The sequence below is a fragment of the Anarrhichthys ocellatus genome, unplaced genomic scaffold (assembly GCF_004355925.1).
Source record: "Anarrhichthys ocellatus isolate YVR2014 unplaced genomic scaffold, GSC_Weel_1.0 scaffold26, whole genome shotgun sequence".
In the NCBI taxonomy this organism is placed as follows: Eukaryota; Metazoa; Chordata; class Actinopteri; order Perciformes; family Anarhichadidae; genus Anarrhichthys; species Anarrhichthys ocellatus.
The window spans coordinates 1,000,981-1,028,800 of record NW_022280056.1 but is presented as its reverse complement, the minus strand read 5'-3'; the positions used below and the strand labels follow the sequence as shown (position 1 = coordinate 1,028,800).

The following is a 27,820-nucleotide window of genomic DNA, read 5'->3' as shown; positions in this document are numbered from 1 at the left end:
ATATTAAATATTTGCTATTTTTACTTTTCAAATGTATGTAACTAAACACACATGTCGTTGCTCTATGTGACTATTGTAAATCAACGCTTTTAAAGTGCCCGCCAAAGTACTTCCTGGAACTTTCTGAAGCAACGCGAATCACGTGACGATGACGCATTTTGAACTTCCGTTGACGCGACTCTCTCTTTATACGGCTCTGAGAGGAACGTGTGAAGAGCTCGTTTTGACACAGCCTCCTACGTAACCGTAGACTCTTCGGTAGCCACGGCCCTCTTTTAAAGTTCCTGGGGGACGAGCGAAGGAACCCGGACAAATCGAAGGAAAGGGGCCAAGATTGAGCTCGGAGAATATACATCTACACATTATTCACCCCAGAAAGACTATCGTCAAACTGAAGACAAGGTTTGGGGACATTTCATCTGTTTGCAAGTTTTCATTGGCTAACGTAAGCTAACTAGCAGTTCGGTTTATATGTGTAGTGTTAGCTTTCGTTACTTAGGCTAGTGGCTACCTAGCTAGCTTGGTTAGCTCTAGGTCGCTTAAACTCATTCATTGTTTTAGTCTGCTAACATTGCCCGATTAGCTAGCGCGAGGCCCTTGTTAGATAACCGATGTGACTTGAGACGTATTTTACGAGGATTTGTCAGTATGTGTGTCGTTCTTTCTGTTCTTGAAATCTAAGGTGCAACACGGAAAACCAAGGTCTTGACTGCCCGAGAACGTCAGAAAATAAAGAAAATGGCGGAGCCAGACAAATTAAACATCGACTCTATAATTCAGCGTCTGTTGGAAGGTGAGGAAGACCAAACCCACTGTGTTGCAATGTGTTTAGTTTAGATGATTGATGGTAGAGGAATGTGTGTTTTATGTTCTAGGTAAGTCGACCGGGTTAAAGGTTGATACGGTATATTGTTGTAGCCTACTTAGGATTGCTGTGCTCTCAGACTCTGTGGTTGGATTTGGATGAAAGGCTGTAGCCACATCAAGCCTGCTCTTAACTGATAGTTCAGCTCATGCTATTTGATTGGTCATTTTTTTTTTATCACAGCCACCTGTTTCTGTTTTTATTAGAAATGCATACATGTTACCTGATTGCAAATCAAGGGGGAATGGATGGCGTTACAGAGTAGTAGTGAAGTAGAACATCGCTCACATTTTACGCAAAATTACACTTTCTCATACACTGCTAGCTTAGCTTTAAATAATGCATGATGATTTCTCACTTGTATTTCAGCCCAGAATAAAAGAAAAGTCCTGTCTGAATAACTACTGTTATTTGTTGGAGGAGCTTAAAAAGTGTCTATTTGCAATATGGCAGCAAAGGATTACTTTCACTTGTAGATGTAAACATTCCTTGACACAGGCTTACTGTAAGAACACTCTTGTAATCATAGTTTTTCTATCCTCTGTGTCCCCTTTTCCACCAGAGCTTCTCAGTCACATGAGTGCTCTCACTGATGTTGTGCTTTCTGTTTTGCAGTTAAGGATCTGATAACAGTTTCTAGCCACAACCTTTCATTAGGGACTAGTTAATGAGGTGTACAAACAACGCTTTGATTGGTCCATGCTTACTGAGTGAAACTGCTGCCTCCTCTTCCACTGCTGTTTTTAAAGCAATGTACAAACTGCTTGCATCATTTTCTTTCATCTTGAGTGCTCACCTTGAAAAAAACATTTGCGTTAGCGCCTGTGTTAGGATAGTACTAAGAATAATTTTAATAACTGTACTGTGCTTATGAGTGATTCAAGTTGTGAAAAGTGCCCTAGAATGGTTTTGCAAGAAAGAAGCTGAAGACAGGAGACCTTTGTTAGACGTATATTGGCTCTACAAATCGTACATGAAGCATCGCTCTACTGCCCACTGTATACGTGTGAAGAAAGCTTTGTTTAGGTTGCTTGTGTGGTTGTGTGTGAGGGGAAAACAGGACTGTTTTTATCTTTGCATCCACATGATTGTGTAAGAGCAGCCCTGAAGGCTTTAAACGGAAGCATAAATCTTCAGACCCGACTGTATAGTTCATCTAAAGATCACAACAAACAGGATTGTGACCTCTGTAGTTGTCCTTGTGCTGAAAGTGCACTGGGTGCTGAAATTCTGCCTGCTTCACATGTACACACACGTGTTTCCCCTATGGAGCTGTTGGTATACAGACTTCTTTTGTGTGACTTTTTGACGGGAGCAACATCAAGTATGTTGGTATCTTGCGGCCAAAATAAAATGTTATAAGAATCGCGTCATTAGACGGCGTATCAGAAGATCTGCTGGGTGCAGAAACATTTCCCAGGCCTAACACTTGTAATGAATTTGACCATAGTGTTTATTTACCGTGTTAAATATAGGCCCTTCATGATCAGCCGAAAATGAGCTGGTGGAGGTGATTTAGATTTATTCACAAATATGCATGTGTATTCATAGGGAGTTTGACTTTGACTGTGGACCCTGCCTGCGGTGCTGTGTTTTGTACATAGATGGTTATACTTGGGCCACGATAAGGTTGTCTGCCAAACACAGGGGAAGACAAACATGCCCGATAGTGGCAGTATTTATATCCTCTTATGTATTATGTAACTCACTTGACCTTTTTTTTCTTTTTCTTTTTTTTTCTTTTTTTTTTTCTTTTGTCGTCGCCATCTGTAGTTATGTTGCTGAGAATAACCACTTTCCAGTTGATATTATTGTTGTGTTGGTCTACTCTCTTCAAGACTAGTGAAGAACACTTGCCTCGCTGCAGGTGCTGCATCAAGAGATTGATAACTTGCATCCCACAACAGCTCAGTCTCCTATGGAGACAACAAGGTAACCCTCGTGCTTGCTGACTGTGTTTCGAGACCAAACCAATTAAATGTGTTTGGATAATGAGCAGTTTCAATTGGATTACTTGCGTAGAGCTAAGTGAACTCTGGGAGTGTGTGTTGCTAACAGCATGACATCACATGAGCTCAGCCAGAACACCCAGCAGCACTGAGTCAGGAGTGCTGGACCAAACCAACTGTTGATTCCAGCTCTGACGGCACCTCCGTTGGCTTTTCTGTTGTGCTGGTCCAGCTCTTTGTTTTCTGCCCCCTGATCAGCGTAGTGGAAAGCCTATTGTCTGTACCCCTCATGATAAGCTCACAGTTGCCCACTGGCTATGTGGCTAACTTTGGAGTAAGCTCTGTCGAGGCTTAGCCTTCTGTAATCCAGGTTTAAAGTGACAAGCAGCACTGCAGTATTTATATCTACTTTTCACTCTTTAGGGCCTTGCTTTTAGTTTCTACTTCAGGATAGCGGCAACATTTTGCATCCATTTGTTGATTTCTACTCTCACCCTCTGAGTGCTTTGCAAGCGCTATTACACCTGCATCTGTTTACTGAGGGATGGTCTTTGATTGAGGGTCAGGTCCCCTGCTTGTAACAAATGATGTGAATGATGGCATCTGTGATTATGGTTTGTCACTTGGACAAAAAAAATTGATCTTTACCTCTGTCTCCATATGTATACAAGCAAATAGTTTGGCAATTATCACTTTATTTTTTCTGTGATCCAATAGGTGACAAGATTTATCAACATTTATTGAGTTAACCTGCTTCAAGTTGTGAGATTTTGATTCCCAAATGTAATGATATCCTCCTCTCTTTAGATGAGGTGGTGTCATTAATTGTATATCAATTGTAATCTAAGTTGGCTATTATTTCATACATCTGTAGCTTTGCCTCTGAATTTGCTTGTATTTTTGCCAGTAGCAGGAAGTACAATTACATACCTAGAGTTGTGAAATGCATCTAGTTTGAATAGAGCTATAGTTCTGCTGGTAGTATCTGTGTCACTTTGATTGTTTGGCATGTAAAGGTGCGAGCATGTCTGTTAACTGGTGAACACCCAACAACGGTTTACTCAATCCCCACAAACGTATTAGAGTGAGCTCTGCTGACACACCCAGCGTAAAAAAACAATAGTCACTGAAACAGTCTGTTGTCACTATATGTACATTAACCCGTTCTGTAGGCTGTGATATAATTTGTTGGGTCGGAATGAGACTCGTGATTAGTAGAAATGTGCAGATGTAGGAATGGGAGTATGATTTACTTTGTCAGTGATACAAACAAACCAGATTCCAAAGTCTGCAGTCGACACACAGACGCTGAGATGTAGTGTTATGGCCTTGCGTATATGCGCTCTATAGTTGGCATGTCAATGTGAAAGTATTTTGATCTGTATTGTGAGCAGCAGTAATACTTTGATATTAAATAAGTTGTGAATGCATGTGAGACTACAACTCTTTTAATTTTATTTTTTCCTGTTGAAGTCATTGGCATCACACTCCTACCTTTTCTAACACTTGAGCCATAACGACGTGTGTGATTTTAATGATTTGTCAGGAAAATGAACACTACGTTCAAGTGTTTATCATGATGTGTGTTCAGCTTCATTCAGAGTGTGTGGTAAGTGTGAAGAAACGTGACAATGATGGACTTGACAAACCTGCTGACTTTTTCAGATAGCATCAGTGTAAGAAGCCGGCTGGCAGGAAACAGAATGGAATCTGCAGTTTATATTTGATTTCATTTTATGTTTCAACCTGTTTTTTTGTGGCCTTTTTATTTGAAACGGTGCTATTCTTTGTTTCTAAACAGTCCATATTAAGTGAGTCCCAGTTACGGGTTTGCAATGTCTTTGCAGCAGCTACGTTGGCTAGAAGGGGGAAGTGAGTTTCATGTCTTCTATCTCGGGTTTGAACTCTCCGCTAAGCAAAAAGAGGCCGAGGACGTCAGAGTAGTTTCCACTGATCAGCTTTTCTCAGATGCTGTATCTCTGTGAATACTTAACACACATCTTGTTGTGGTTTGATAAAAGTGTATTTTGTTTAAATAACTTATAATTTCAAGACTTGTTGTACAGTGTATAATATTGTGATTACACGACTAGACTAACACTTAGCCAGCATTTTGCTGGTGGGAGGTGTTTACTTCCCAGTCTGGTTTAAAAGCTGAGACCTACGTTTCTCTGCTGCTCCTCATGGCAGTCATCGTTTACACTTTCTTATAGCTCTGATCATAGGTGTGTCTTTGTGGACTTATTGGTTCTCTCTTATAACGTCTGTCCCTTTATCTCCCTTTTTTCAGTCAAGGGCTCTCGACCAGGGAAGAATGTCCAGCTGACCGAGGGGGAGATCCGTGGCCTTTGCCTAAAGTCCCGTGAAATCTTCCTGAGCCAGCCAATCCTGCTTGAACTAGAGGCTCCCCTCAAAATCTGTGGTGAGTTTTAATGTAGTGGTCAATGAGTTTCAAAAACCCACCAAGACCCAAGTGTGAAATACCATAAAGCCATAAAGAGGTTAGGCTGCAGACGATAACCTGAGCTTTTGTTCATGATTCACTACAGTTTGCTCATTTGTGATTGCCAGTTGTAGCAGTTGATAAGCAGCCTCCACCCTGTAGCAGTACCAATGTGGTGTTTAGATTGCGCTCCTCTGCTGCCCTCTGCAGGTGATGTCCATGGTCAGTACTACGATCTGCTTCGGCTGTTTGAATATGGAGGCTTCCCCCCAGAAAGCAACTACCTGTTCCTGGGTGACTACGTAGACCGAGGGAAGCAGTCACTGGAGACCATCTGCCTGCTTCTAGCCTACAAAATCAAATATCCAGAGAATTTTTTCCTGCTGCGTGGAAACCATGAATGCGCATCCATTAATCGAATCTACGGCTTTTATGACGAGTGTAAGTAGTGTTTTTGTAAACAGGAAACGTGTCAAATTTGTTCTTTATCTGTTCTAAGTTCTCAACGCTCCTCTTTTGTTGGCAGGTAAGCGAAGGTATAACATAAAGCTGTGGAAGACCTTCACAGACTGCTTCAACTGTTTACCCGTGGCTGCCATAGTAGATGAGAAAATCTTCTGCTGTCATGGAGGTAGGGCTCTGTTGTTACGAGGATTAGGCATTACCCCTTTAGATGATAAGAACCAGACTAAGATGGGTGTATGTTCTCTCTCCAGGCCTCTCTCCTGATCTTCAGTCTATGGAGCAGATCCGCAGAGTCATGCGACCCACAGACGTGCCTGACCAGGGTCTGTTGTGTGACCTGCTGTGGGCTGATCCAGACAAAGATGTGCTTGGCTGGGGTGAAAACGACCGCGGCGTCTCCTTCACATTCGGGGCAGATGTGGTGGCCAAATTTTTGCACAAACACGACATGGACCTAATATGCAGGGCACATCAGGTAATGTTTAGCCAGGAGGCCTCGTGCCCTTGCAAACTGAAGCTGTGGGACCATTGTATGTTCTCTTATGTAAACTAAAAGGAAGAGTGGAAATTAGATTTCAGTTCACCATATTTAAGCTATTTAAAGGGCAACACCACCTAAATATTATTTCCATAGCCCAGGAATATTCAATCAATATTTGTATTGACAACATGAGCTACTCTCCTGGATAAGTCTTCCGTTACTCTACGATATATGGACATATATGCTGACCTCGATGTTTACAGGAATGTTTGTTCAAAGAGTTTCCGACAATTATAAGACTTTGCACATTTTTGTTATTTGAGCCTGAGAGTCCATTTATTTATTGTTTTGGTTGTGTGGTGTTATTTTATGTAGGTTATTTATGTAGACTATTTAAAACCAACTGGACTAAAGCAGTACAAACAAGCGACCAGCTGTGTGTGGTGTTGATGGTCTCATTTCTGTCCTCAGGTGGTAGAAGACGGTTATGAGTTCTTCGCTAAGAGGCAACTCGTCACCTTATTCTCTGCTCCCAACTACTGTGGAGAGTTCGACAACGCCGGTGCCATGATGAGTGTGGATGAGACACTCATGTGCTCCTTCCAGGTGTGTAAAACAGCCTGTGATTTTTGTTTACCAGTAACAGAATCTAGTGAATGGCATATTCTCTTTTTTAATGTTCTTAGCTTATTTGTTGTCTTCAATGACAATTTTCTGTTTCTCTCTCAGATTCTGAAGCCAGCAGATAAGAAATTGTATCCTTATGGCGGAGGGGGAGGGATGGGATCTGGGAGACCGGTCACCCCGCCACGAAATTCGGCAAAGGCCGCCAAGGCCAAGAAATAACAGCCGCTGGATTTCCCCCCCCTCTGTCCGCATCACACTTTCTTTTTTTTTTTTTTTCTTCCCCTATACCTCCCAAACTTGTTTCTCCCTGGTCAACAAGTGGCATCAAAGCAAGCAAGTGTCCAGGGTTCAATCATGCTTTTTCTCGCTCTAAAACTATTTTTAACTGTTTGTTTGGCTGTTTGCGTGCACTTTTTTTGTGTGAGTGTAAAAAAGTGGGAATGAATTGCTGTATTCTGTATGTATGTTTTTTGTTTTGTTTTTTTTCTTCCTCCTGTACCCTCTGTTCTGTTTTACTGTCATTTTGTAGAGATGGGTTCTTGCCCATCTGTGATGTAATTTCAATCCTGGGTGCAGGGGAGGAGCAGGAGAGAGGAAGAGGAGCCTTAGCTGTTTATGTTGAGGCTCTGCACTGTTTAATGCTAAACACAAGCTTTTGTACATCCTGTTTCAGAGGTCTGTGTATGTCTGTGATGGAGGGGGTGGGGGGGGTTGGGATCAAGTTGCACGGTCAAACGGTAACGGCACATACCACACACGTGCACATACCACACACACGCACACACACACACACTGGGCACACAGGTGCATACATGTGCAGCTGAATCCTTCAATGCATTTTTTTCTTTACCCTTTCGTAAACCAATGATTTGAGAACGCAGTCATGGATGTGAAATAGTTTTGCTTCTTTTCTTTTGTAGATACATGGTTTGATTTCTTTCTTGTTTTTGTTTTTAGTTCACTGCAAGTTGAAGATGAATAAAAATAATCATTTATTTGAATCATGCCATCATGCTGATCACTTTGTGTTTGCCATTGCTTTGTCACGTTTGTCAACGGTCTGCCATGAATGGTGGCTGTGCGTGTCTGTTAGTGGTAGCTTGAATGACAGCAGCTGGAGGAGTCTTGTGAATGAGACTCTCAACATGGAAGCTGGAAGATTTAATTTTGGCCCAGTTTATACTTCATTCAAACACAGGGGCATTTCACATGTTGCTTCAGTGTGATTTAGCCAAAGATGATGTTTGGTGACTGTAGGAGAGGACAGCCAACGCTGCTCTCAACCAGATGTTGCCTTCCAAACCAAATCAATATTTGGTTTGGAAGGTCTTCGATGCAAAATGTCTATTTTTTTCTAATGATTGTTGGATGATTATGAAATTTAACTTAAGCAGGACGACTAGGAGGAACGGGAAGTGAATGGCTCTGTTGCTCAATAATCCTCACACACAATATGAAATCACCATGTGCCATTTATGTTCCACATGTAGATACCACTATTTATCTGGCATTTCATTTGTATTAAACTTTAACAAGCATAGTCGAGACCAGACGCCTACTGAGGAGAAAATGGCTCGAAGGTTTTCTGTTGTCAGATGAGATGATGAATAATTGCTCTGACCTTTCCAGTTTGAAGGGCTCTAGACTAGTTGAGTCAGTCTTAAAAACAAAGGGTGGGCTTATTTAAATCTAAACCCACACCAGATGCGGGTTGCATGCAAGCTACAACTAGGAACATGAGCACTAGAGAGCGGTGTTTGTAAGAATGTAAGTAATAGACCAAATTATACCCAATTGGGAATCTTCGCACAAAATCATTATTTTATTGTAGACATGAGGTAATCGTATATATTCCCAGTGAATTTAGCATAAAGTTTTGTTTGCAAAATCAAGTAATTCCCAGGTGAACAGCTACCACTTTATAGCAATTGGTACATCATTTTGTACGCTTTTTAAATTGTGCTGTGTAAATTATATTGCCAAGAATGTGGAAGTGCTTGCATTGCTTGTGACAGCAGTCATCATTCTGAGTTGCTTTTTTTATTTTAACTGCTTGCCATTTAAATAAGCATTAAGAGCCGTAGATGAGAGAATCAAACTATTTTCTAAATAATGATCAGTGGATCCTGTGACAACTGTGAACCCCCAAACAACAGCCACCCTGATAATTCAGATTCAAAAGACACTTTGTGCTTGTTTATATAAAATGAACCATCTCTGTTTCCACATGTCACAAATGGGCCGTTTTGCATTCCTTCCACTGTACATTAAGTTGGCATACAGGGTGTCCCCAGTGAAAGCAGTCCATATTTCAGTACAGGCTGTTTCAACTGGTGAAAAAATATTTCCTTCTACAGTGTTGCAGGATATCTCACTGCCCATTTCTAATAACCCAATCACACTTTACCCTCGTTACATAATTGGCGTGTCTTGTTTTATTTGCTGCTGTCTGTCCTCATTCTAAAGCCCTCTGCAAGTATGAGCACAAGCCACCGCAGCTCTCCAGATTGCAAAGGCAGGTCAGGTTGAGTGCAGTGCATACGCACATACTTAAGCAGGGGGGGGGGGGGGGGAAGCTGGAATTTGGCTGTCATCCTGCCCCACCTTTCCCCCTCCTAACAAGAGGTTTTCAACTCAGTACCTCAGAAAATAAATGTTTTTTAAAAATCAAATCAATGTAAGCAAGCTTTATTCAGATTCCTGTGTGGCTTTCTAACAATTTGCGTACAGTGCAACTAACTGCATCGGATATTGTGTACTGTAGAAGAGGGCAGGTGAAAAAAAAAAGGTAAGATCAACTCAGGAAGTGAAATTTAAATTAAAATAGTATGAGGACATATTTATATTCATATAGTATATAAATACACCAATAACCATCATAATAACAGGATATTCACAAGTCAGATGACTTGCAGTTTCTGTCCACGTTTTAAGGTCGCTACATTGGAATGAGTTGAGCCCATCCATGGCAATGGTCAGAGGGATCTGCTGCTTCGAAGATCATTTTGATTTGATTTGTAAATGATGCAGGTCCACCTTTTGTGGATAAAGTTGATATTGTGTCTAAAGAGATCTGAAAATGTACGTGTTTTTTTTAAGAGGATATAGAAAGTTAGAGCTTGAGTGCTATGAGATTGGGGTTTTCAACAATGCAAAACAAGGAAGTGGCTCCTGTCAGAGATAATGTATAGTGTTGAAACATTATGGAACTTGTAGATCTGTCTTCTGAATAAAAGGTCCAATAAAGGCCAATTTCATTCTCATTTTCACAGCTGTATAAATCTCTGCTTATAACATTTAATATATACTGTTATTACCTCTAAGAATCTGGTCTTTAATTACTGTTTTGTTCACATTGTTTTTACTGACAAATGTAACGCTAGATACTGCAAGCTTATTAGGATTTTTTAATCAATCAGGGATGTTTTGCACCATGCACTGTTGCTGGGTAGATATGAAACGATTAGATTATTACAGTTAAGGAAAAGAAACAACAGTATTTTTTATTTGTATTTCTTTTGTTTTCAAATCAATCACAATTTGTCTCTGTTATAAGATAGAAATAAAACATAGAATTTGTATATTTGTGTCTGGTTTTCTTTTCAAATGTTTCTGACTGCAATGTGAGACATATTACATCCTAACATTTAGTAGCTGTTAGACAGACTCATACATTGGGAGTGTAGTCATTTTCTTTTTCTCCCTCATTTTCTTTGCGGAGGCTGCCTCTACTGTCTGTCAAAGCGTTCTGCATGAGTCAGCAGGATGGGTGGCCTCTTTATCCCTGTGTGTGCATTTACTTATTTATTTATTAGATGCCACCTGGCTCAGGCAGCACACACACACTTAACCAAATCAAAGAGAGACAGTCAGTCAGTTGACCATATTTAGTGTGAACTGCTTTATGAAAAAACTAAACGGACGACACAGTCTTTCTCCACCCATGTGGCCTGCCTCTTCCTTCCTATGCTGTTTGTGGTTTGGCAGCATGGCTTGCTTCCGTCTCTGTCTCTGCAGTCTTTATCTTTTTCCTACTTGATCACTTCTATGATTTTCTGTGACTCCTCGCTGGGCTAAAAAGTGTGAAGCATGCTGTGAGTACAGTGAGAAAGGTTCAGAGGCAATGAGCCAAAACAATTGCATTAAAACATGTAAAATACTCTAAATCGAATCACAGTCTTATGCTCTAAACTGAAAAATAGCTAACCCCAAATTGTTCTTGAAATGTATTACATTGCATACAGGCCTTCAAAAGCAATATCTCAATATGTGGGAATATGTGTTAATATGACAAAATAGAAAATTTCAGATGTAAATAGGATGAAAAAGATGTTAGTTGTAAGCATGTAATAAATACTTAGTATACAATATACTGTAAGCATGAAATAGAAAGCAAGAGATATTTATGAGTAAGTATGCATACTGACAATAAGCTACAGAAGTCTTGTAGCACCAAATACAGACAACATCAAGCAGCAGTAGTTTCTGATGGAACACCAGCTGGAGGGAAACTTGCTGTACCTGCTACATTGCCATCTTCTCTGTGATGGTTCTGCAGATTTATGACGGTGCAACCTATAAGTGCAACCCGACGTTCTCTACAGCAAAGTCGCCACATGTCAGCTCGTTAATCTTCCTGTTGATTTATGAACCAGACTTGCCTTCACCAGACAGCAACTTCAAATCTAGTGTGTGCAGTGTTCTCACAAGAGAAAAAAAAGCTGAACATACAGGGTGGCTGGTGAGAACAGACTATATAAGTGTATGAACAGATAAAAATACATCACTCCATACTAACGCCATGGCTGAGCCTTTGTGACGACACAGTGAAGTTTCTCTTTCACTTCAAGTCCTTGGATATTGTTGTCTGTGGAAGCTTAAATGCATTAACGCCTTTTGAAATATGCAGTAGAACAACTCTGGATGGTTTTCTTAATTTCCAACACATTTGAACACTGATTTTTCTTCTTCTCCTTACTTGGCAGCTCTGGGTAAAATTGCCCTTAAAAGTAGAGCTATTTTAATAGTTTAATTGTTAAATTTACAAGCATTAATGTATTAGTTTGTACATCTTAAAATGGATTTGGAAAAATGTAGCATGTGACTAAGCAAACAGATCCTGAACTGGTTGACAGGCTTCACGGCAGGTGCTAATGCAAAACAATGTCTCTTACGTAAAGACATAACTACATATAGCTAATTCTTAAAATTCTTTAAGGAAACACGTTTAGAGTCTGTTTTTAAACTGGAAGGTGTGCATCAGGCATCAAAGATATGCACATTAGAAACTGTGTGGGAGATAACGAAAGTTAACTTTGAACCTTAAAGTCACAGTCATTGATCCAAATGTAAACAAAACCCATAACTCAGATCAGACGTTTTTTCACATTCAATTTGTTTGACAGACCATTTAACAACTCAATATCTCACTAATGCTTATGACTTGCATGATCCTGCAATCACAGGTTTGCAGTTTAAACTCTGAGGAAGTTGAGCCATGCATAAAATGACAACTTTTATTTTTTATGACCAAAACACAAAAGTGTTGGACCTTTAACTTGGTGATTTCAGCTATGCATGCACATTCCTCAACTGGTTTATTATAAATAGTCTTATAATAATCTTTGTGAATTAAACAATAGAAAACAATACAGATTCAGTGCACATGGGGTAGTATACATATAGAACAATAACAAAAGAGACTGTGGTATATCACACTAGGCAAAACATATTTTACAACATGCAGATGTGTCTCAATAGCATTTTTGTTTTGTCGTATTATAAAGTAGTTTCACAATATTGCTCAACATCCTTCAGGAAAATAATAAAATACGTTTTTTTGTTTTATTAATGAAACAAAATCCAACATCGATAGAAAATGTATCAAAAAAAAATGTGCATCTCTTTTGAGGAAAGCAAAGATCACTTTTTTCCAATACGCCATGACATTTGGAATAGAGACATCTCTTTGAAATAAGGCAGGAAATATCATTTTTTGGGGGGTGTAACGTTAGTGAGAAACAAATGTGTCCGACTGGGGAGTCAGCTGGGTTTGAGAACGATACGTATCACTGGAGTAAATACTCACCTCTGCTCTGTCCCAACATAGTAAACATGAATACATGGCCCCGCCCATAAATAACCTGACCAATCACGGAGCCTAACACACTTGATTTGTAAAATTAACCTTGACCTCAGCCAATAGCGTAGTACGTGGGCGTGGTCTATCCTAGTTCGGTTGCACCGGACATTGCCCATCAACTTTTGCTACCAGAAGAGCATTGTGCAAAGCTAGTTAGCTAGCTACATAACATATCCATTTTAAAGCTAGTTTGTCGTCGTGTGAGGTGCGTTTCCGTCTTTTGTAATTCAGCTCGGGATTCGCAGTTGTCAACAAACCAACAAATTCCAGAAGTGACGAGGGGACTCCATTTTCGTACGCGGCAGCACGGACTTAGCCTGCAAGACGGCGGAAAGCTAGGTGGTTGTGTTGCTAGGCTAACTTTCCGTACCAGAGCAAGCGGGCATCTTGCGATAAATTGTCTACCTGACGACAATTTCGTTGACTACAAAAGACTCCCAGGTATGTTTTTGAAAACCAAATTGCCAGCGTGCATCACTGTGAATGCACATTGCTTCACAGTTCGGTAACTATCTGATGCAGGTCATGTTACGTTAGCTGCTAGTGCTCCCATACTGTTAGCTTCTTCCCTCAGCTGATAACCCTGCATATCTTCCCAAAAGCCGACGTGCTAAGCTAATGTGCTATGGAAGCTAATGTGTGCTCGGTCACATTCCTAACTTTAACTCAGCGCTATCATTAACTGGTTATTGTAAACAGCATATCGAATACTAATTAAACCCTATTGCATGATGGGATTTGAAAGCCTACTTTAAGTGAGCAAGTAACTAACGCTAATGTTGTGTCGGTTGCAGACTGGATCTGCTAAGATGCACAACTCAAAGATGATTGAGGTTTGTTGTTGTTGTTGTTGTTGTCATAGCGTTACTTTGACCTGTGATTGTAGCATGCTGATGGTGGGAGGCAATGGACGGATGCACTAGAATGAGTGTGAAGGAGCTGTGTGAGACCGATGACCTGGCCACCGGCTTGGTGCTGGACCCTCTGCTGGGCTTCAGCACCCACAAAATGAACATCAGGTAATCTGTCACTCAAGACTTCTCGCTTCAAACAACATTAGAGTTAACAGGCGATCTCTTCAGTATTTAAACAATTGGTTATTATTGATTTCTGCTGGGTGTTTACATCGGGACAGTATTGTTACAACTTTTCTTATTCTATTTATAGTTTAGTGGGCCATGTATGAGCATGTCATGACAACCAGACCCATCCTTAAGAGTTCTATATACAGACGCACATGTTAAAATGTTCTTTATTTGGATGTGATAGTGTGTGGAATCAACTAGCAGTGGTTTACTGCCCTGTGTCTGTTGAAATGTCAGATCTGCAGCTCAACACAGTTCCTGCTCACTGTCCACTCCATTTACATTTAATGTAGGTGTATTGGATACGATTACTTAGCTCGACACAACAGTTCGAGTACACTAGGACTTTTCCTAATCGATTAATCTGCCGATACAATAGCCGTCGCAACTTCACAGAGCCAAACGTGACGTCGTCGGTTATTTTGTTAGACCAAAAGTCCAAATGTGCCAAAAATATTTAGTGTTTCAGCTCTTAAGTATACATACTGTAATAGCTTTTGAAACTTTAACATCAGGGTAAATAAACAAGATGCCCATGCAAGCCCTCCGTATTTACATGTACGCTCTCTGACCAATAGTACGAGTTTGTTTTGATCATTGATGCTTTCTGCTTCCAATGCACAGTGTGATGTGACTGGAGGAAAAAATCTACAATTTGATGATGATAATATATTATTGGTCATTTAAAAAAAAAAAAAAGCTGTGTGTATTTGAAGCAATAAGCAGAATACGCGCTGAATACGCACAGACAGGTAGCTTATTAAAATCTTGTGTCCGCGCATTTGATTAATTCATTGCTGTCAGGATTTAAAGAGAATTTCAACAAATATTATAAATGTATTTGAAGAAGATTTCAAGCCCTACCTTTTTAAATTTAGTGAGGAATGAGAATCCTCCAATAGAATTACGCTATTGTAGTGAGAAAGATGTACAAACAAGAATTAATCGTTATCTCTACATCATATTTCTGATTATCATTTAGCCCGTAATGTAGTCACGTTTAACTTGGAACTGATATTGGTGTTTTTTTGTGTTCTCTCAGTACATCAAGTAATGGAAATGTTAAATTAGCAACATTCACAAAAATGCAAATCATGGAGAACTTTGATTTTTTTATTATTTATTTAATCTTGTGTCTTCTTAGATCATACCAAAAATATGTTAACCGACAAATCTGAGCACAACAAATGTTACATAGTGATGCAGTATCTTGAAAGCTATATCTTAAATTTGAGATAAAAAATGGCACCTTACACAAACACGCCTTAGACTAACACTGACTGTGATTAGACTTTGTCCTGTGACTGTTTCTGCTCTTCTTATTTGCCATTTTCTGCTTTTCTGTCCTCTTTAGTCCCCCACCAGAGATCCGGCGTTGGGGTAACCTCAAAGAGACCCTGTTGCGCTTTCAGCGTATGCATGACTTCAATGCTACGTTTGAGGCACTGACAGTGGGTGAACCGGCTGGTGACTACTTTAGTGCTTTGGGAAGCCATCGACAGGAGCTGCTGAGACAACATGTAAGCTGATGTTTAGGCTTAGAAAGCAGTGTAGATATTAAATAATCACAGATTAAATGAGAAAAATGCATAAAAACACGGTATGACATTTGTGCTTGGACGTCTCCCTCTTTTCGTATTTGTATTAGCTTTCTATGAATCTAATACAATCATTGATTCCTGAATTTTTCACTTGAGTCAGAACACGATCTAAACCATCTGTAATGTCTGCAGGTGTATCGCTACCTCAGTGCCTTCCTGTTGGATAGCGGTGTCAAGATCGAGTCCTGTGACAGATACTCCTCAGAGACCAACGGAGCAAAGATTACCTCCACGAGACAATGGTAATCACTCCTGCGTTGTATTTGTCACGGCTGCATGTCGTTGAACAACAGCTGCTACATTTCCTGGACTGTGCGCTACTTCTAAATTGAAGCTATGTGACCCTTGAATTGTTGCTCCGTAGGTTTGCAGGAGAGCGGGTGGAGGTCCTGCTGGGCTGCATAGCAGAGCTGAGCCCCGCTGACGGCGCTGTGCTAAGGGCAGGAGTCAATGACTTCAGTGTGATGTATTCTACACGCAAACGCTGCACTCAGCTTTGGCTCGGGCCTGCAGCTTTCATTAACCACGGTGAGTTTGTTATCATTCACGACTCATTCTTTCCCAGCACACACACAGATTTACCAATTCAAAATGTGTCTAGTTGTTTGGAGTGCTTGCCTGTGAGTTTCATCAGCAACACTTTCACCTGGCTGGATTTCTTTTAAGTCGCAGTCTGTGATCCAAATGGCAGAAAAAAACAAATAGCAACATTTTAACCACAAGATAGAAAGCTGCAATCAACCTCAAACTGATTGACAGGTCTTTTATTATGTGTAGTTGCATGACAAAACAATTCACTTTTTATCAAGTGTTTTCTAACAATGTTTGATTTCAGACATACTGTACTGAAAGGCTGATTTTATTTTATTTTATTTTATTTTATTTATTTTTTTTTTTTTATTTTTTTATTTTTTTAGTTTTTATCACGGCTCTTTCAGAAACTCACACAATGCAGATTTTTCTTGTAAATGACTTTCAGTTGTATATCCAAATATTGCAATTTATATAGTCCAAATGACCTCATGTCATGTAAGCCGGGCAAGATGAATTTGTGGTTCCTAGAACAAGTGCTTAGGAGCAGGATTAGCACTAGATTGAATGTATTCCGACTGCAGATTAAACATGAAATACTCCATCTTGTTAAGTTATCTTCCATCTTTGTGTCAAAAATCCAACATTTGTGAATTTTTTTTTGGTATTTTTAGTTGACAAGTCTAACACGTCTCTCTGTATTCAAGACTTGTGCAGTTCACCAATTTTCCAGCAAGATCTTTTAATAATGTCTGAGAGTTAATCAGCTTAGCCTTTGAGCCTTTTGCTAACTACTTCAGTGCAAGCCAGCTGATCAACAAAATACCGAGTCCTTTATTCATCGCTGGGATACATTTTAATAACTTTAAATCTTTTATTTCTGTGTTTTTCTCTCGTTGTTGGTTCTTCTGGGATGAAGACTGCAAACCAAACTGCAAGGTAATCACCTATATCTATTTATCACCTGCACTAAAGAGATTTGACAAATGCATATGATTGTTGTATAACTGTCAAAATCTAGTAACAACTATCATTGTGACACTATGCATATTGAAAATAGTGTTTTAGGCACAGAACGGCACTCTTTCTGTTTGTTAATGGCTCTGTGTTAATGTATCCCATGGGCCACCCTGTCTTTGTCTTTGTCTTTGACTGTTTGTTTTTTCTCCCCCTTTTTCACCCGCCCAGTTCGTCCCCGGGGAGAAGAATATTGCGTGTGTTGAAGCGATTCGACCAATCTCACCTGGGGAGGAGATCACATGTTACTATGGTGCCAGCTTTTTTGGGGAAGGCAATGAAATGTGTGAATGCTGCACCTGTGAGAGGTGTGTCCATCATTTGTTCTGGCATTGTCTTTACTGTAGCTTGGTTGTGCTCAAAACTGAAGACTTTGTTTATCATATATGTAAAAAACTTTGCGACTGTTTTAACTGAAATTTCATTTTGTAATTTTAACTGTTGTTTAGGAACGGAGAGGGTCACTTCAAACACAAGGGGAAGCAGCCTGAATGTGAAGAAACAAAGGACCCTGTGGGGCAGAAGTACCGCCTGAGAGAGAGATATCTTCGTCACCACAGAGAGAAGAGGCCGATAATACAAGGAATACACTCAGGTATCTTTAAAGGTAACCACTGGAGGATTTTCTCTAAAATAAGCTTTCTCAAATCAGTCAAAGAAGTAATTACAAATTTCTTACAAATCAACAATTTTATGTACTGTTAAAATTAAAGTAACAAAATAAATACCAAAGTCAGCTAATTCAAACAGAAGTGGCTCAAAACCAACTAAGAGGAATATTAACTGTACAATGCAAGTATATAGTAGTAAAGTCAAGAATAACAGTTTGTAATACTAAAGGCTCGACAGTCTGCTTGTTGAATGTACCATCAAATTAAAAGCCGTAAGGACACTGCTCATTTGTTACGGTCCACTCAGCTCAACATTTGAACAATGCTGGCTGGAATTCCAGTTTTTCTACCATACATCAAGATGAGGACAAGAAAATATCAGTTGAATATATCTGTGTAAAAGTCAGATTTGCACACATCGTATGTCTCAACAGTACTGCTTAATGAAACCTGTTTGCAGAATATTTACTGTGATTTACGAATTGTTTGAACAAATAGCTTTTTATTTTAGTTTTTTTTTTTTTCCCCACAAATGTCACCTGACAGATTTCTATGGCGATGGTGTGCAAACAAATTATATGGCAGCTTTCTTAATGTTGTAACTCAAAGTCTTCACATACTATAACTATGATCATAGTATTATTTAAAAACACAGGGTTCTTTATGTGTCAGACATGATAGAATTCAGGTTGAAAGTCATCAAAGTGACTGTTTAACTGATTTAAAACTTTCATTATCTGCTGCTAAAAAAAATCATTTAAGTCCGCCGGACATCTGTGCTGCGTTACACCTCAAACAAGATCAGGCTAATGCAGTCAGTCAGATGTTAAGTGAGGGATGATACCCGACAAGGTGTCTATTATTAGGAATCAATGGCCAACATGTGCGTTGGACCGTTGCCTCTATGTAGTACATTAATTCCTAATAATGGACACCTAGAAGGGCTATATCCCATTCATATCATAGTAACCTGCCAAAGCAACCAAAATCTGAAGTTTTTCATTCACTCCGTCTCCCTGTTACCCATGATGGTTTGCTAATCCCTGAGACAATGAGATTCTTATGCAATGGAAACGTTGATTACTGCTCCAGTAAATTATACTGTATGTATCAGTAAGTTCAAAGGGGCAATGTTCGTGAAGCTTGTCTGTAACAGTCGCCACCCTGTGGTGTTGAGATGACGAGGCACCAAAAGGACTACACTCATTGTTGTAAATAAGATATTTAAAATGACTTGTTTTTCATTTAATGTAGCCAGCGCATTCATTTAGAACTGTGAACAGACCGTGTAACTGGAACTACTTAGTAGGTGTCAATACTTCATCCAAAAAATACCATTTGTATATTAAATACTCGCCCTGTATTACCTTGAATACTTAAAACTTTGCTTCTCTCGCATGCCCAAGAACCGAGGATGAAAAACAACAAAGAAAAGTGATGAATTGAAGTAAAAGGGGGCAGTGTTTAACAAAAGCAAAACTATATCAAAACATCTATTTACAAACTCTCACACAACTCGTGCAGTATAATCCCAGTTTCATTGATGCAGTCGTATGCTTACTACTTCCCAAACACCCTAACCCTTACTTATCATAAACAGTAACAATTTAGACCGCACACAAATAGTTTAAAACTCTAATAGATTCTGTTTATTTTTTTATCTCCATTTTTTATTCAAGATATTTGTATGTAGGTGATATAATTTTGATTAGATTGCTCCTCGAACTGCACATACTGTAAGTTTGCAAGGAGTTGTAATGCCACTTTAGATACGGATCAATAATGGAACGTTTGTTCCCTTTTCTTTTTTTATTGAACTCTCATTAAGTGTCCGTATGCTCTTATTTCCCTGCTACATAAAATATAGTAGAACTGTACTGTTCACTGTGTGGGCCAATAGACATGATTGGTTGCTTCCTGGTAAAGAGAGAATATGTTAAAACGGGCTCAGTATAATTCAGTCAGTGTCGTCTTTGTTCACCCTGAACACTCCCACACCTTTCCAAGCATCTCATGCTTTGTCAGTACCACGGGCTATCTTTCCATCCGCTGTGCAGTAAATGTCTTACTAGATAGAAAACTAATGATGGCAGTTTAATGAATTGGTCACTTAAATCACAATGTTCCTCCACTGTCATATCTTTGCAGGGGTTCTGTCATAAACGTCATATCCATGGCTAGGTATTTATTTGTAAACAGATGCTATTGGTGTGTTAGAGTTTTTTTGATAACTTAATTCATTAGAAATGTCAGTGTTTTCATCGCTTGAATAGGCAGGATTTTAACGCACTGCATATGTTGAACAAACATACACATTAGCAAAAGAGGTGCTTTAAGTTCACCTGCTTCTTCTTTGTTGTCTTTCATTCATAGCCATCCCCTCAAGGAATTCCTTCACCCAGCAGATGAGGAGAAATGCCTTAAAGAACAGAAAATTTTGTCAAACAAAGAAGTGGAGACGAGAGCAGCATAGGCGATCAGGAAAGAACCCATTGAAATCCTCCACAGTCCAACTGTATCAGACACTTTTGTCCCAATTCACTCTGAGGGACCTCCGAATCAGAGTACGGCGCCACTCGGTTGGTTTCTTACTCAAGTGTAAGGATCCAAAAGGCAAAGAAAGGGCTTTGCTTCAACAACTGGAAGAAGAGAATCCAAAAGACAACGGGCTGAGTGAACTGAATTCGACTGGTGAAGAAAATAACGGCAGTGAGGTAAACTTGAAGCCTTTCTCCCTAAATTCATCCATGTCTGTCCACCAGAAAAGTGGACCTGCAGCCAGCAGCGCAGGCCTCAATGGGAAATCTGTTAAAGTGGTGGATAGGCGGGTAGTTCCCATGAGGCACTCTTCAAGAACAAGAAGCATGGTTGAAACCACGCTCACGCATCAAACAGGGTCCAGTAACACAGCCAACACTACAGCTGTTTGTCACTGCAGTGCAATAAAACAAGACAAGATGGAAAAAGCAATCGCAGAGAGTCAAAGCAACAAGTCCAGCAGCATTGAATCCTGCATCATTGACGAGGCTCGAAACCCAGCACCTGTGCCAACGGAGCCCAGGATCACCAGAGCTTCATCCATGTTGGAAGTCACCGATGGAACGAAGAAAGCCAGAGACAATCCACTGGTGTCACTGAAGCAATACCTTACAGTCAGCCTAACGAGGTTATCAGTGTCGAGTGTAGCAGCAGAAAAGATCTCTGAAGACCAGGAAGGAAGAGTGCAGTTAAGAGGAAGGGCCAGGCAGAGCCGGTGTACCGGACCAGCACCTCTGATAGTGAAGTCAGAAAAAAGAGTGTCCAGATCTCAGCAGAGGCAGGAAGGAAGTTCAGATGTCTGCAAAGCTGAAGGTAACAGAGGGGTGAGGGAAATGTTTTTCAAGGCCATCGATAAAGTACATGTAGGGCAGCTACAAGCAAGTGACTCTGTAGGTGATTTATCCCACAGAGAGAAAGGGCGGGACGATAAGGTTATCGAAATACAAACAGTGTCGGAAGAAAAAGGTGAAATGCAGAAGGAGCAGCAGGACATTGTAAAAAGCGAAGTTGAAGAGCAGAAAGAAAGGAAAAATGCTGCATCTGCAATTGTGGAATGTAAAAGTAACACAGCCATGGAGGAAGTTAAAGAGTCGGAATGTAAAATAGCGCCCAGTGAAAAAACTAGAGGACAAAATAACCCACAGTGTGTTCAAAATAACATTGAGGAGGGAGTTGTTAAATTAGAACAAATGGCTAGGAATGTGAGTAAACGGCCAGTAAGTAGGCATGAAGAAGATTTTGTCATAAAGCAGGCTAAAGTTTTGCTGTCTGATATTTTAAGAAAAGATAAATCCTTAATAGATAAAGGATTACAAGCAGATATTGTAGGAAGAGTGTTTTCTACCTCAGCCTCTAAAAAAGTGGAAAGTGCTGAGGAGGAAGAGGAACCGACTGAACTAAATGGAGGAAGGTACCATTGCTCAGTGCAGAGGAGGATTATGAGCCGGCGAAAGATGAGGCCTCGAGCAGCGAAAACAAAAGCTAAGCAAGGCACCAAGCGACACTTGAGCAAAGAAGTGCCAGCTACAGTGAAGACTGAGTCGAGTGAGTACAGTTTGCAGATTCAGTCACCACAGAGGCATGACGAGCCACCGGCCAGCCGCCTAACCCCACTACCTCATAGGTCCCTCATTTCAACGAAAGCTATGACTAATGATACCAATCCACAGGCACACATACAGTCCAACATACCTCTGAAGAAACGTACATTTCGAAGTTCTGTGGAAATAGACTCTGAACAAGGTTTGACTTCTGCTTCGGACCAAGCTTCCAAAGAAGCCGCTGACCTAAATTCATCCGCAGAGCTGAGTCAGGGACCTACCACATGTTCAGGGGAGAGTTTCAAAGGGAAAATACATATTAAACGCAGGAAAAGGACAACAGAGGTCCAGAGGTTAAACCCCCAGAAGATCACAAAACAAAACTCCTTAAAGCGAGTGCTACGGTCCCGAGCTAATGTAGTTCAGCGAAGCCATTTATTGAGGAAAGTTCAAAAGTGTAAAATAGAGAGGCAAGATGAGGATGACATCGATAGAGATCAGGCACCAGAGAGTGATAAGCTTGCAGAGGACAAACAAGCTGCGGGTCCTGCTCAAATCCAAAAGCAGCATGAAAAACATCCAGCTCTGAATAGATCTCAGAAGAAAGATGAGGCGGAAACGTTCAGCCAGCGAAGTAGTTTGGGGGAGACAAAGCCAGGCATCGATTTCAAGATTCGGTTCAAGAGGAGGAGAGGGAGAGTATGGGAGATGCAAGGAGCAGGATTGGAAAATATGGCATTAAAAACAGAAAAGGGAGACGAGCTGGTGACGTGCGACCCTTTTAAAGCTATTATGGATTCCGTATCCATTCTAAACATGGAGATGGAGGCCGCCCAGGCACACGTGCATGCTAGTAAGAAGTCAAAGAGCAGATTGCATCATTTGAAAAAGAGAGGCCAGAGGCTGAGTGAAAGGAAAACCACAAATGCATCCTTTGATGTTAAATTAGAAAAAGACCTTAAAAATGCGTGTGGACCCAGTGAAACAGCCAATGACCAAGTAGAAATGAAAGAGAAGCTCGATAAGGAACTTCTAGATGGAGTCAAGCTGCTGCCAGGAAAAATTGAGAGTTGTAAAACTGACAGTGATATGTCAGTTGTAGGGAAAGAAACTAAAATTGAAGATCGTTTTGTAAAGAATTGCTGCTTGTTCGAAACTGGGTCACAGCAGAAAATAGAGCCTGAATTGGATTCAAATGGTCTTCCGTTACCAGTAATTAAACTACGCAGAAAGACAGAGGATATTTGGGAGGTGGACAGCAAAGAGGGGCTTATACAAACTGGACTTAAAGTAGAGCCCAATGTTAAGAAAGAGGTGAAGGGTCACAATTTAGGGAAAGAAAAGAAAGGATGTCTTGACATTAGCAAGCTCAAAGAAGAGTTCCCGTCGCAGAGACTGAACAGCAACACGGCCCTTCTGAAAACAGAAACGCCCCCATTTTCCTTGTCTCTCTCACCACTGTCTCTGTCTTCCCCCCTCAATGACAATAAAACCGAAGTGATATCCTCGGTCGCAGATGCAATCGCTGAAAGGCCAGAGATGTACAGTGTGGGAAGGAAACAGAGGCACAAAATGGAGCGACCACGGAAGTGTGGCCCTTTTGAAACACCCACCACCTGTCTGAGTCACACTCTCCAACAGATTGACAACAGTCTCTCCAGGCTCTCCGAGGGCTTGTGTTCATCTCAGACTTTGGAAAAGCCAGCAGCATGTTCCAGTGTTTCTAATTCTGTCATTCAGCCCCCGTCCCAGTCTCCTCCATTCACAACTGCAGATAACATGCTTTCCGGCGAGCCCAACTTCACGAACTGCTGTGATGATATTCTGGACTTCCAGTGTCTCAACTTTGAGGGGTATTATCAGCCACAGAACATCCTTCCGTCTTCCCCATCAGATCTGTGTTCACTTGATGCACCAACGGATCCTTTCAGCAGTCCCCTCTCTCACAGCCCGTCTGATACATGGACAACTGAGACGCCGTACCTTGGCCCTCCCAGTCCAGGAAATAACTTTACCAGTGAGGATCTGCAGTTCTTTCCAGGTCTAATTTCTTCCAAAAGTGACTCTGTTCCTGTGGAATGTGAAGCGAAGTATACCTCCAAAGACAGAATCCAATCCAACCCTTTCAGTTTTTCAGCTCTTGGCAACTCTGACTTCACTGCTAAGGATCGAATTCTAAGTAAAAATCCAGGAATGAGGCTTTCCAGAGAAGACCTCAGAACTCAGTCCTATCCTGTAGTCGGCAAGCCTCGGGTGTTCGGTGCAACACCGTCCTCTGTTACATCTCACACTCCTGTTACTTTCACCCATCCCTCCATCAACGCCAGGGCGAGCACCAGTCAATCAAAAGTCCAGTCGAACCTTAGAACCCAGGGCCCCTTCCATCGTACCATTCCTAGTAAACCCCAGTGTTTTTCAAGTACTCAGCCAAACACTGTCAGAGGAATGACCCAGAGTTGCACGACTAAATCCGCCCCGCCACCCCAAATGTCAAACAAATTCCTCCCTCCTCAACTCTTCACTGTGAAAAATCCCAATCCTCCTGACAATCCATTCAAATTCCATGAGAAAACCTCTACAGTTATTCACAGGGTGCTTAAGTATCAGGGGGGGACCCCAACTCAGAACTTGTACAGTGCACCTTGTAAAGATGCCATGGCTGCCGGCAGCCCGATCATCGCATCCAAAACACTCAGTGCAAAATCAGGTGCTATTGAGAGAAACCCGCAGAGTCAGAAACTAGGTGCCAGTACAGACTGTCGCCACAAAGACAATGTTTCTGTTCAAGGGTTTGGAAAAGATGTCAGCCATCTTGGTTCCTCCAGCAACCTCAGCAGGTCCAACCCTCATTTCAACAAACCCATCCCCTCTTTCCCTCAGTCTTTTATTAAAAGTAGGATGTCATCTGACTGTGGTGAATCCAACATGACATACAAAAACCTTTCAGCGCTGCCAAGACCTTTCTTCTTCCCTAGCAAAGTGTCTGATGGTTATTCATCACCACACGACAGGAAATCCACTCCGTCGACTTCAGACAAGCACCAGCCATGTTACACTCAGCAAGACCCTTTCGATTTTAGCTTCGGCTCGTCTCTTTCGCCCATGCCTCAGCACAACAACCCCCAAGTGGCCCACAGTACACCTACTGGTACGCCAGCACCAGCAAACAAGACTCAGTCCTCAGCCTCCTCAGCATCTTTCCCTTATGGCTGTCAAGGTCCTCCTTACGTACTGAACTTCAGCGGAGACCATTCATTGACCCTGGGTCTAAGGGATGGGGTTGAGGGTTACCCGGGATTAGGCTCGACAAACTACACCTATCATTGTCTGATGGAACCTTCAGGCACCCAGGGGCGACTGGTCCTCGAGCCCTGTGGACCCCAGTCGTCTAACCCGGCGTCTTTTTCCTTGGGTGGATTTTCAGGGCTCAGAGGTCAAGACGAACAGTGCAGGAAGGACATGCAGCAGCAGTGCCAGCCCGGGGAACACCAAGGCACATCACACTATGGACCCGTTCCATCGACTCACTCCATGGGTGCCACAAAACCCAAGAGAGTGAGGTTGGTGGTGACGGATGGCACAGTAGACTTAGATCTCCAGTACTCGGATTGATTCACGCCGCCTGGTGTCACTGCATCCCAGAAAACATTTGGATGGAGGGATTATACACTATCAGCTACAATATGTTTCGTAAACACTGTAATTCATAGTCTACCAGTTATTAAAGCCCGCTGACTGATTTCTAAATCATTATTTTGATGGACTGTTAATGTATGAATGGCTTGTACAGAGTTTTATGTAAAGCGGGCGTATTAGCGTGGTTTATCTACTGTAAGATTTTTTTTTGACAGAAATTAAATATCCACTACAATTTGCTGAGAATACCAAATTATGCATACAAAGTGCATAAAGAAAACAAAGCATTAAATATATCTGTGACTAGGTGTTTGAACTCACTGGCCCTGTAAGCCCTCTTACTGTACTGTAACATAGCTGTATGACTTTTTCTATACCACGTATGGCAGCAGAGACGGGAGCACCATCATCCAATGTTGGTACTTGGTTTGGTTGGATTTGAAAAGGCAGCTTTGTGCCTCGTTCTTTAATATGTTCTTGTGACTTTTTGAAGCACCTGTTGAAAACAGTTCACCCCCGTTTTTTATACTCGCAGTAAGATCTTTTCTCACTCTGTGCGAGTGTGTGCGTGTGTGTGCGTGTGCGCGTGTGTGTGTGTGTGTGTGCAGGAAAGTCTTGAGGGATCAAAGTAAAGTGTGTTGTTGTACTGTGACTGTTGCTCTGCCAGATTTTTAGTGAGATCATTAGTCATTAGTGCATCAATGAAATGAAAGGCTCGTGCATGAACGGTGTACAGTGAAATGATTTCCGGTCCTGAAACGATATATATTCTAGGACAGCTCTACTGGGTGAAGATGTGAACTGCAGCTTTTAACAGCTGCTCCTTTTGAGTACTGATGTGGATGAGTGAGTGGGAGAAACTACAGCATGTTTTTTTTCAGGCCAGTTGTGCTCAATGAATTGAGGTATTGTACAATGTCTTTTTAATGGGAGTTCCCCCAGTTGGAAACATTTAGATATTACTCAAGAAATTTGACAATCTTCTTACAGAGTAACCCACTTTTGTCCTTTTTATTTGGTATTTTTTTCAAAGGAGTTAATTGTTATTATACATAAAGAACAGAAGTATAAGTTATGCATCACCTGCAATAGTTCGTGTTGTTTTGTTGTCGCTGATGGAGCTACACATTCATAGATGTTTATATTGTAAGCAGAGTTATTCGCTGTAGATTGTGGAAGTCACGACGGACTGTATGTTGAACCCTTGTGACATCGGTTGGCAGGAGTGTTCCGTGTGACTGCACAGCCTTTCATTACCATCATGTTCTGACTTGATAAGGAAAGGCCAATTATTTATTTTAATATCCTCATCCTTGAAATGGTGCTTTAATGTAATTTATATTTCACATTGATTGTTCAAACTATTAAATGTTTTTTATTCTTATTTAATGGGACAAAATACTGAACTGAATATTTACATTGAGTATTTAATTTCACAGCCTTTGACATCTTATCCAATGTTTCAGTTGTTACAGGTTTAACTTTCTCTGTCTTTTTCTAATTGGCAGTTAGTTTGCTGAAAGTCTGCTGTAGAAATGTACAAATGTAGCCTATATCATTAAAGACACTTAATTCTTTTTTTAGTATTTCGTGTCATTGACTCTTTTTAATACTTCATTTCAAGAGACCACTTTACTTTACATTATGTCTGCAATTTTGCAATATTATACAGCTTGTTGATTTGATTGATCATCCATGTAATCATTTATTCGATTAGTTAAGACATCCGTTCCGTTCCGTCTACTACCTTTAGAGGCTGCACCGTAATATGTCATTACCACATCTGTCCAAATCTAGTGACATATCTTTCAATAGTATTTAACTGTGTCTCCTTGAGCCACGTTAGTTTAGTTAAGTAAACTCAGGTCCGTTCATTTGAATATTAAGAATTCCAAAGAAAGAGGAGTTATGGGCTTTTTAATGTTTATTCATTTTATCTGATACATTTCATTAATCTTTGTCTATTACATGACCCCTGACCTACCTTTTTGCAAAAGTGGCCCTGATCTTCCTTCTCCTGCTCTCGTGTATTAATCTGATTGATGTCAAAGCTTGGGACGAGCGTTCCTCCTCCTGGTTTAGTGTTCGTGCCGTTACGTTCCTCCTCCTGGTTTAGTGTTTGTGCCGTTACGTTCCTCCTCCTGGTTTAGTGTTCATGCCGTTACCTTCCTCCTCCTGGTTTAGTGTTCGTGCCGTTACGTTCCTCCTCCTGGTTTAGTGCTCGTGCCGTTACGTTCCTCCTCCTGGTTTAGTGCTCGTGCCGTTACGTTCCTCCTCCTGGTTTAGTG

General features: G+C 40.9%; 2 protein-coding genes across 3 annotated transcripts; both read left to right on the top strand.

Moving 5' to 3' along the window:
• The first annotated feature begins 206 nt into the window (after window positions 1-206).
• On the top strand, window positions 207-10,409 carry ppp1caa (protein phosphatase 1, catalytic subunit, alpha isozyme a). The gene is made up of 8 exons (XM_031862217.1): window positions 207-402; window positions 683-793; window positions 5,105-5,236; window positions 5,468-5,698; window positions 5,784-5,888; window positions 5,974-6,197; window positions 6,675-6,809; window positions 6,933-10,409. Exons 2-8 carry the CDS (start codon window positions 739-741, stop codon window positions 7,047-7,049), a joined length of 999 nt encoding a protein of 332 aa, XP_031718077.1. The 5' UTR covers window positions 207-402; window positions 683-738; the 3' UTR covers window positions 7,050-10,409.
• A 2,655-nt stretch (window positions 10,410-13,064) lies between these two features.
• kmt5c (lysine methyltransferase 5C) lies at window positions 13,065-27,109 on the top strand. Of its 2 annotated transcripts, none has more exons than XM_031862200.1 (9): window positions 13,065-13,413; window positions 13,859-13,991; window positions 15,412-15,577; window positions 15,791-15,900; window positions 16,023-16,186; window positions 17,109-17,128; window positions 17,378-17,514; window positions 17,656-17,801; window positions 20,191-27,109. In XM_031862200.1, exons 2-9 carry the CDS (start codon window positions 13,879-13,881, stop codon window positions 25,506-25,508), a joined length of 6,174 nt encoding a protein of 2,057 aa, XP_031718060.1. In that variant the 5' UTR covers window positions 13,065-13,413; window positions 13,859-13,878; the 3' UTR covers window positions 25,509-27,109. The 2 variants fall into 2 exon arrangements, with proteins under 2 accessions (XP_031718060.1, XP_031718059.1); XM_031862199.1 differs by having other exon boundaries at window positions 17,656-17,813.
• Window positions 27,110-27,820: the final 711 nt, after the last annotated feature.

Coding starts and splice junctions, on each gene's coding strand:
- ppp1caa (XM_031862217.1), top strand. CDS start 739: ATGGCGGAGCCAGACAAATTAAACATCGACTCTATAATTCAGCGTCTG. Junction 5,699..5,783: donor CTACGGCTTTTATGACGAGT/GTAAGTAGTGTT, acceptor TTTTGTTGGCAG/GTAAGCGAAGGTATAACATA. Junction 6,810..6,932: donor CACTCATGTGCTCCTTCCAG/GTGTGTAAAACA, acceptor TTTCTCTCTCAG/ATTCTGAAGCCAGCAGATAA.
- kmt5c (XM_031862199.1), top strand. CDS start 13,879: ATGGACGGATGCACTAGAATGAGTGTGAAGGAGCTGTGTGAGACCGAT. Junction 15,901..16,022: donor ATTACCTCCACGAGACAATG/GTAATCACTCCT, acceptor GTTGCTCCGTAG/GTTTGCAGGAGAGCGGGTGG. Junction 16,187..17,108: donor TGCAGCTTTCATTAACCACG/GTGAGTTTGTTA, acceptor TCTGGGATGAAG/ACTGCAAACCAAACTGCAAG.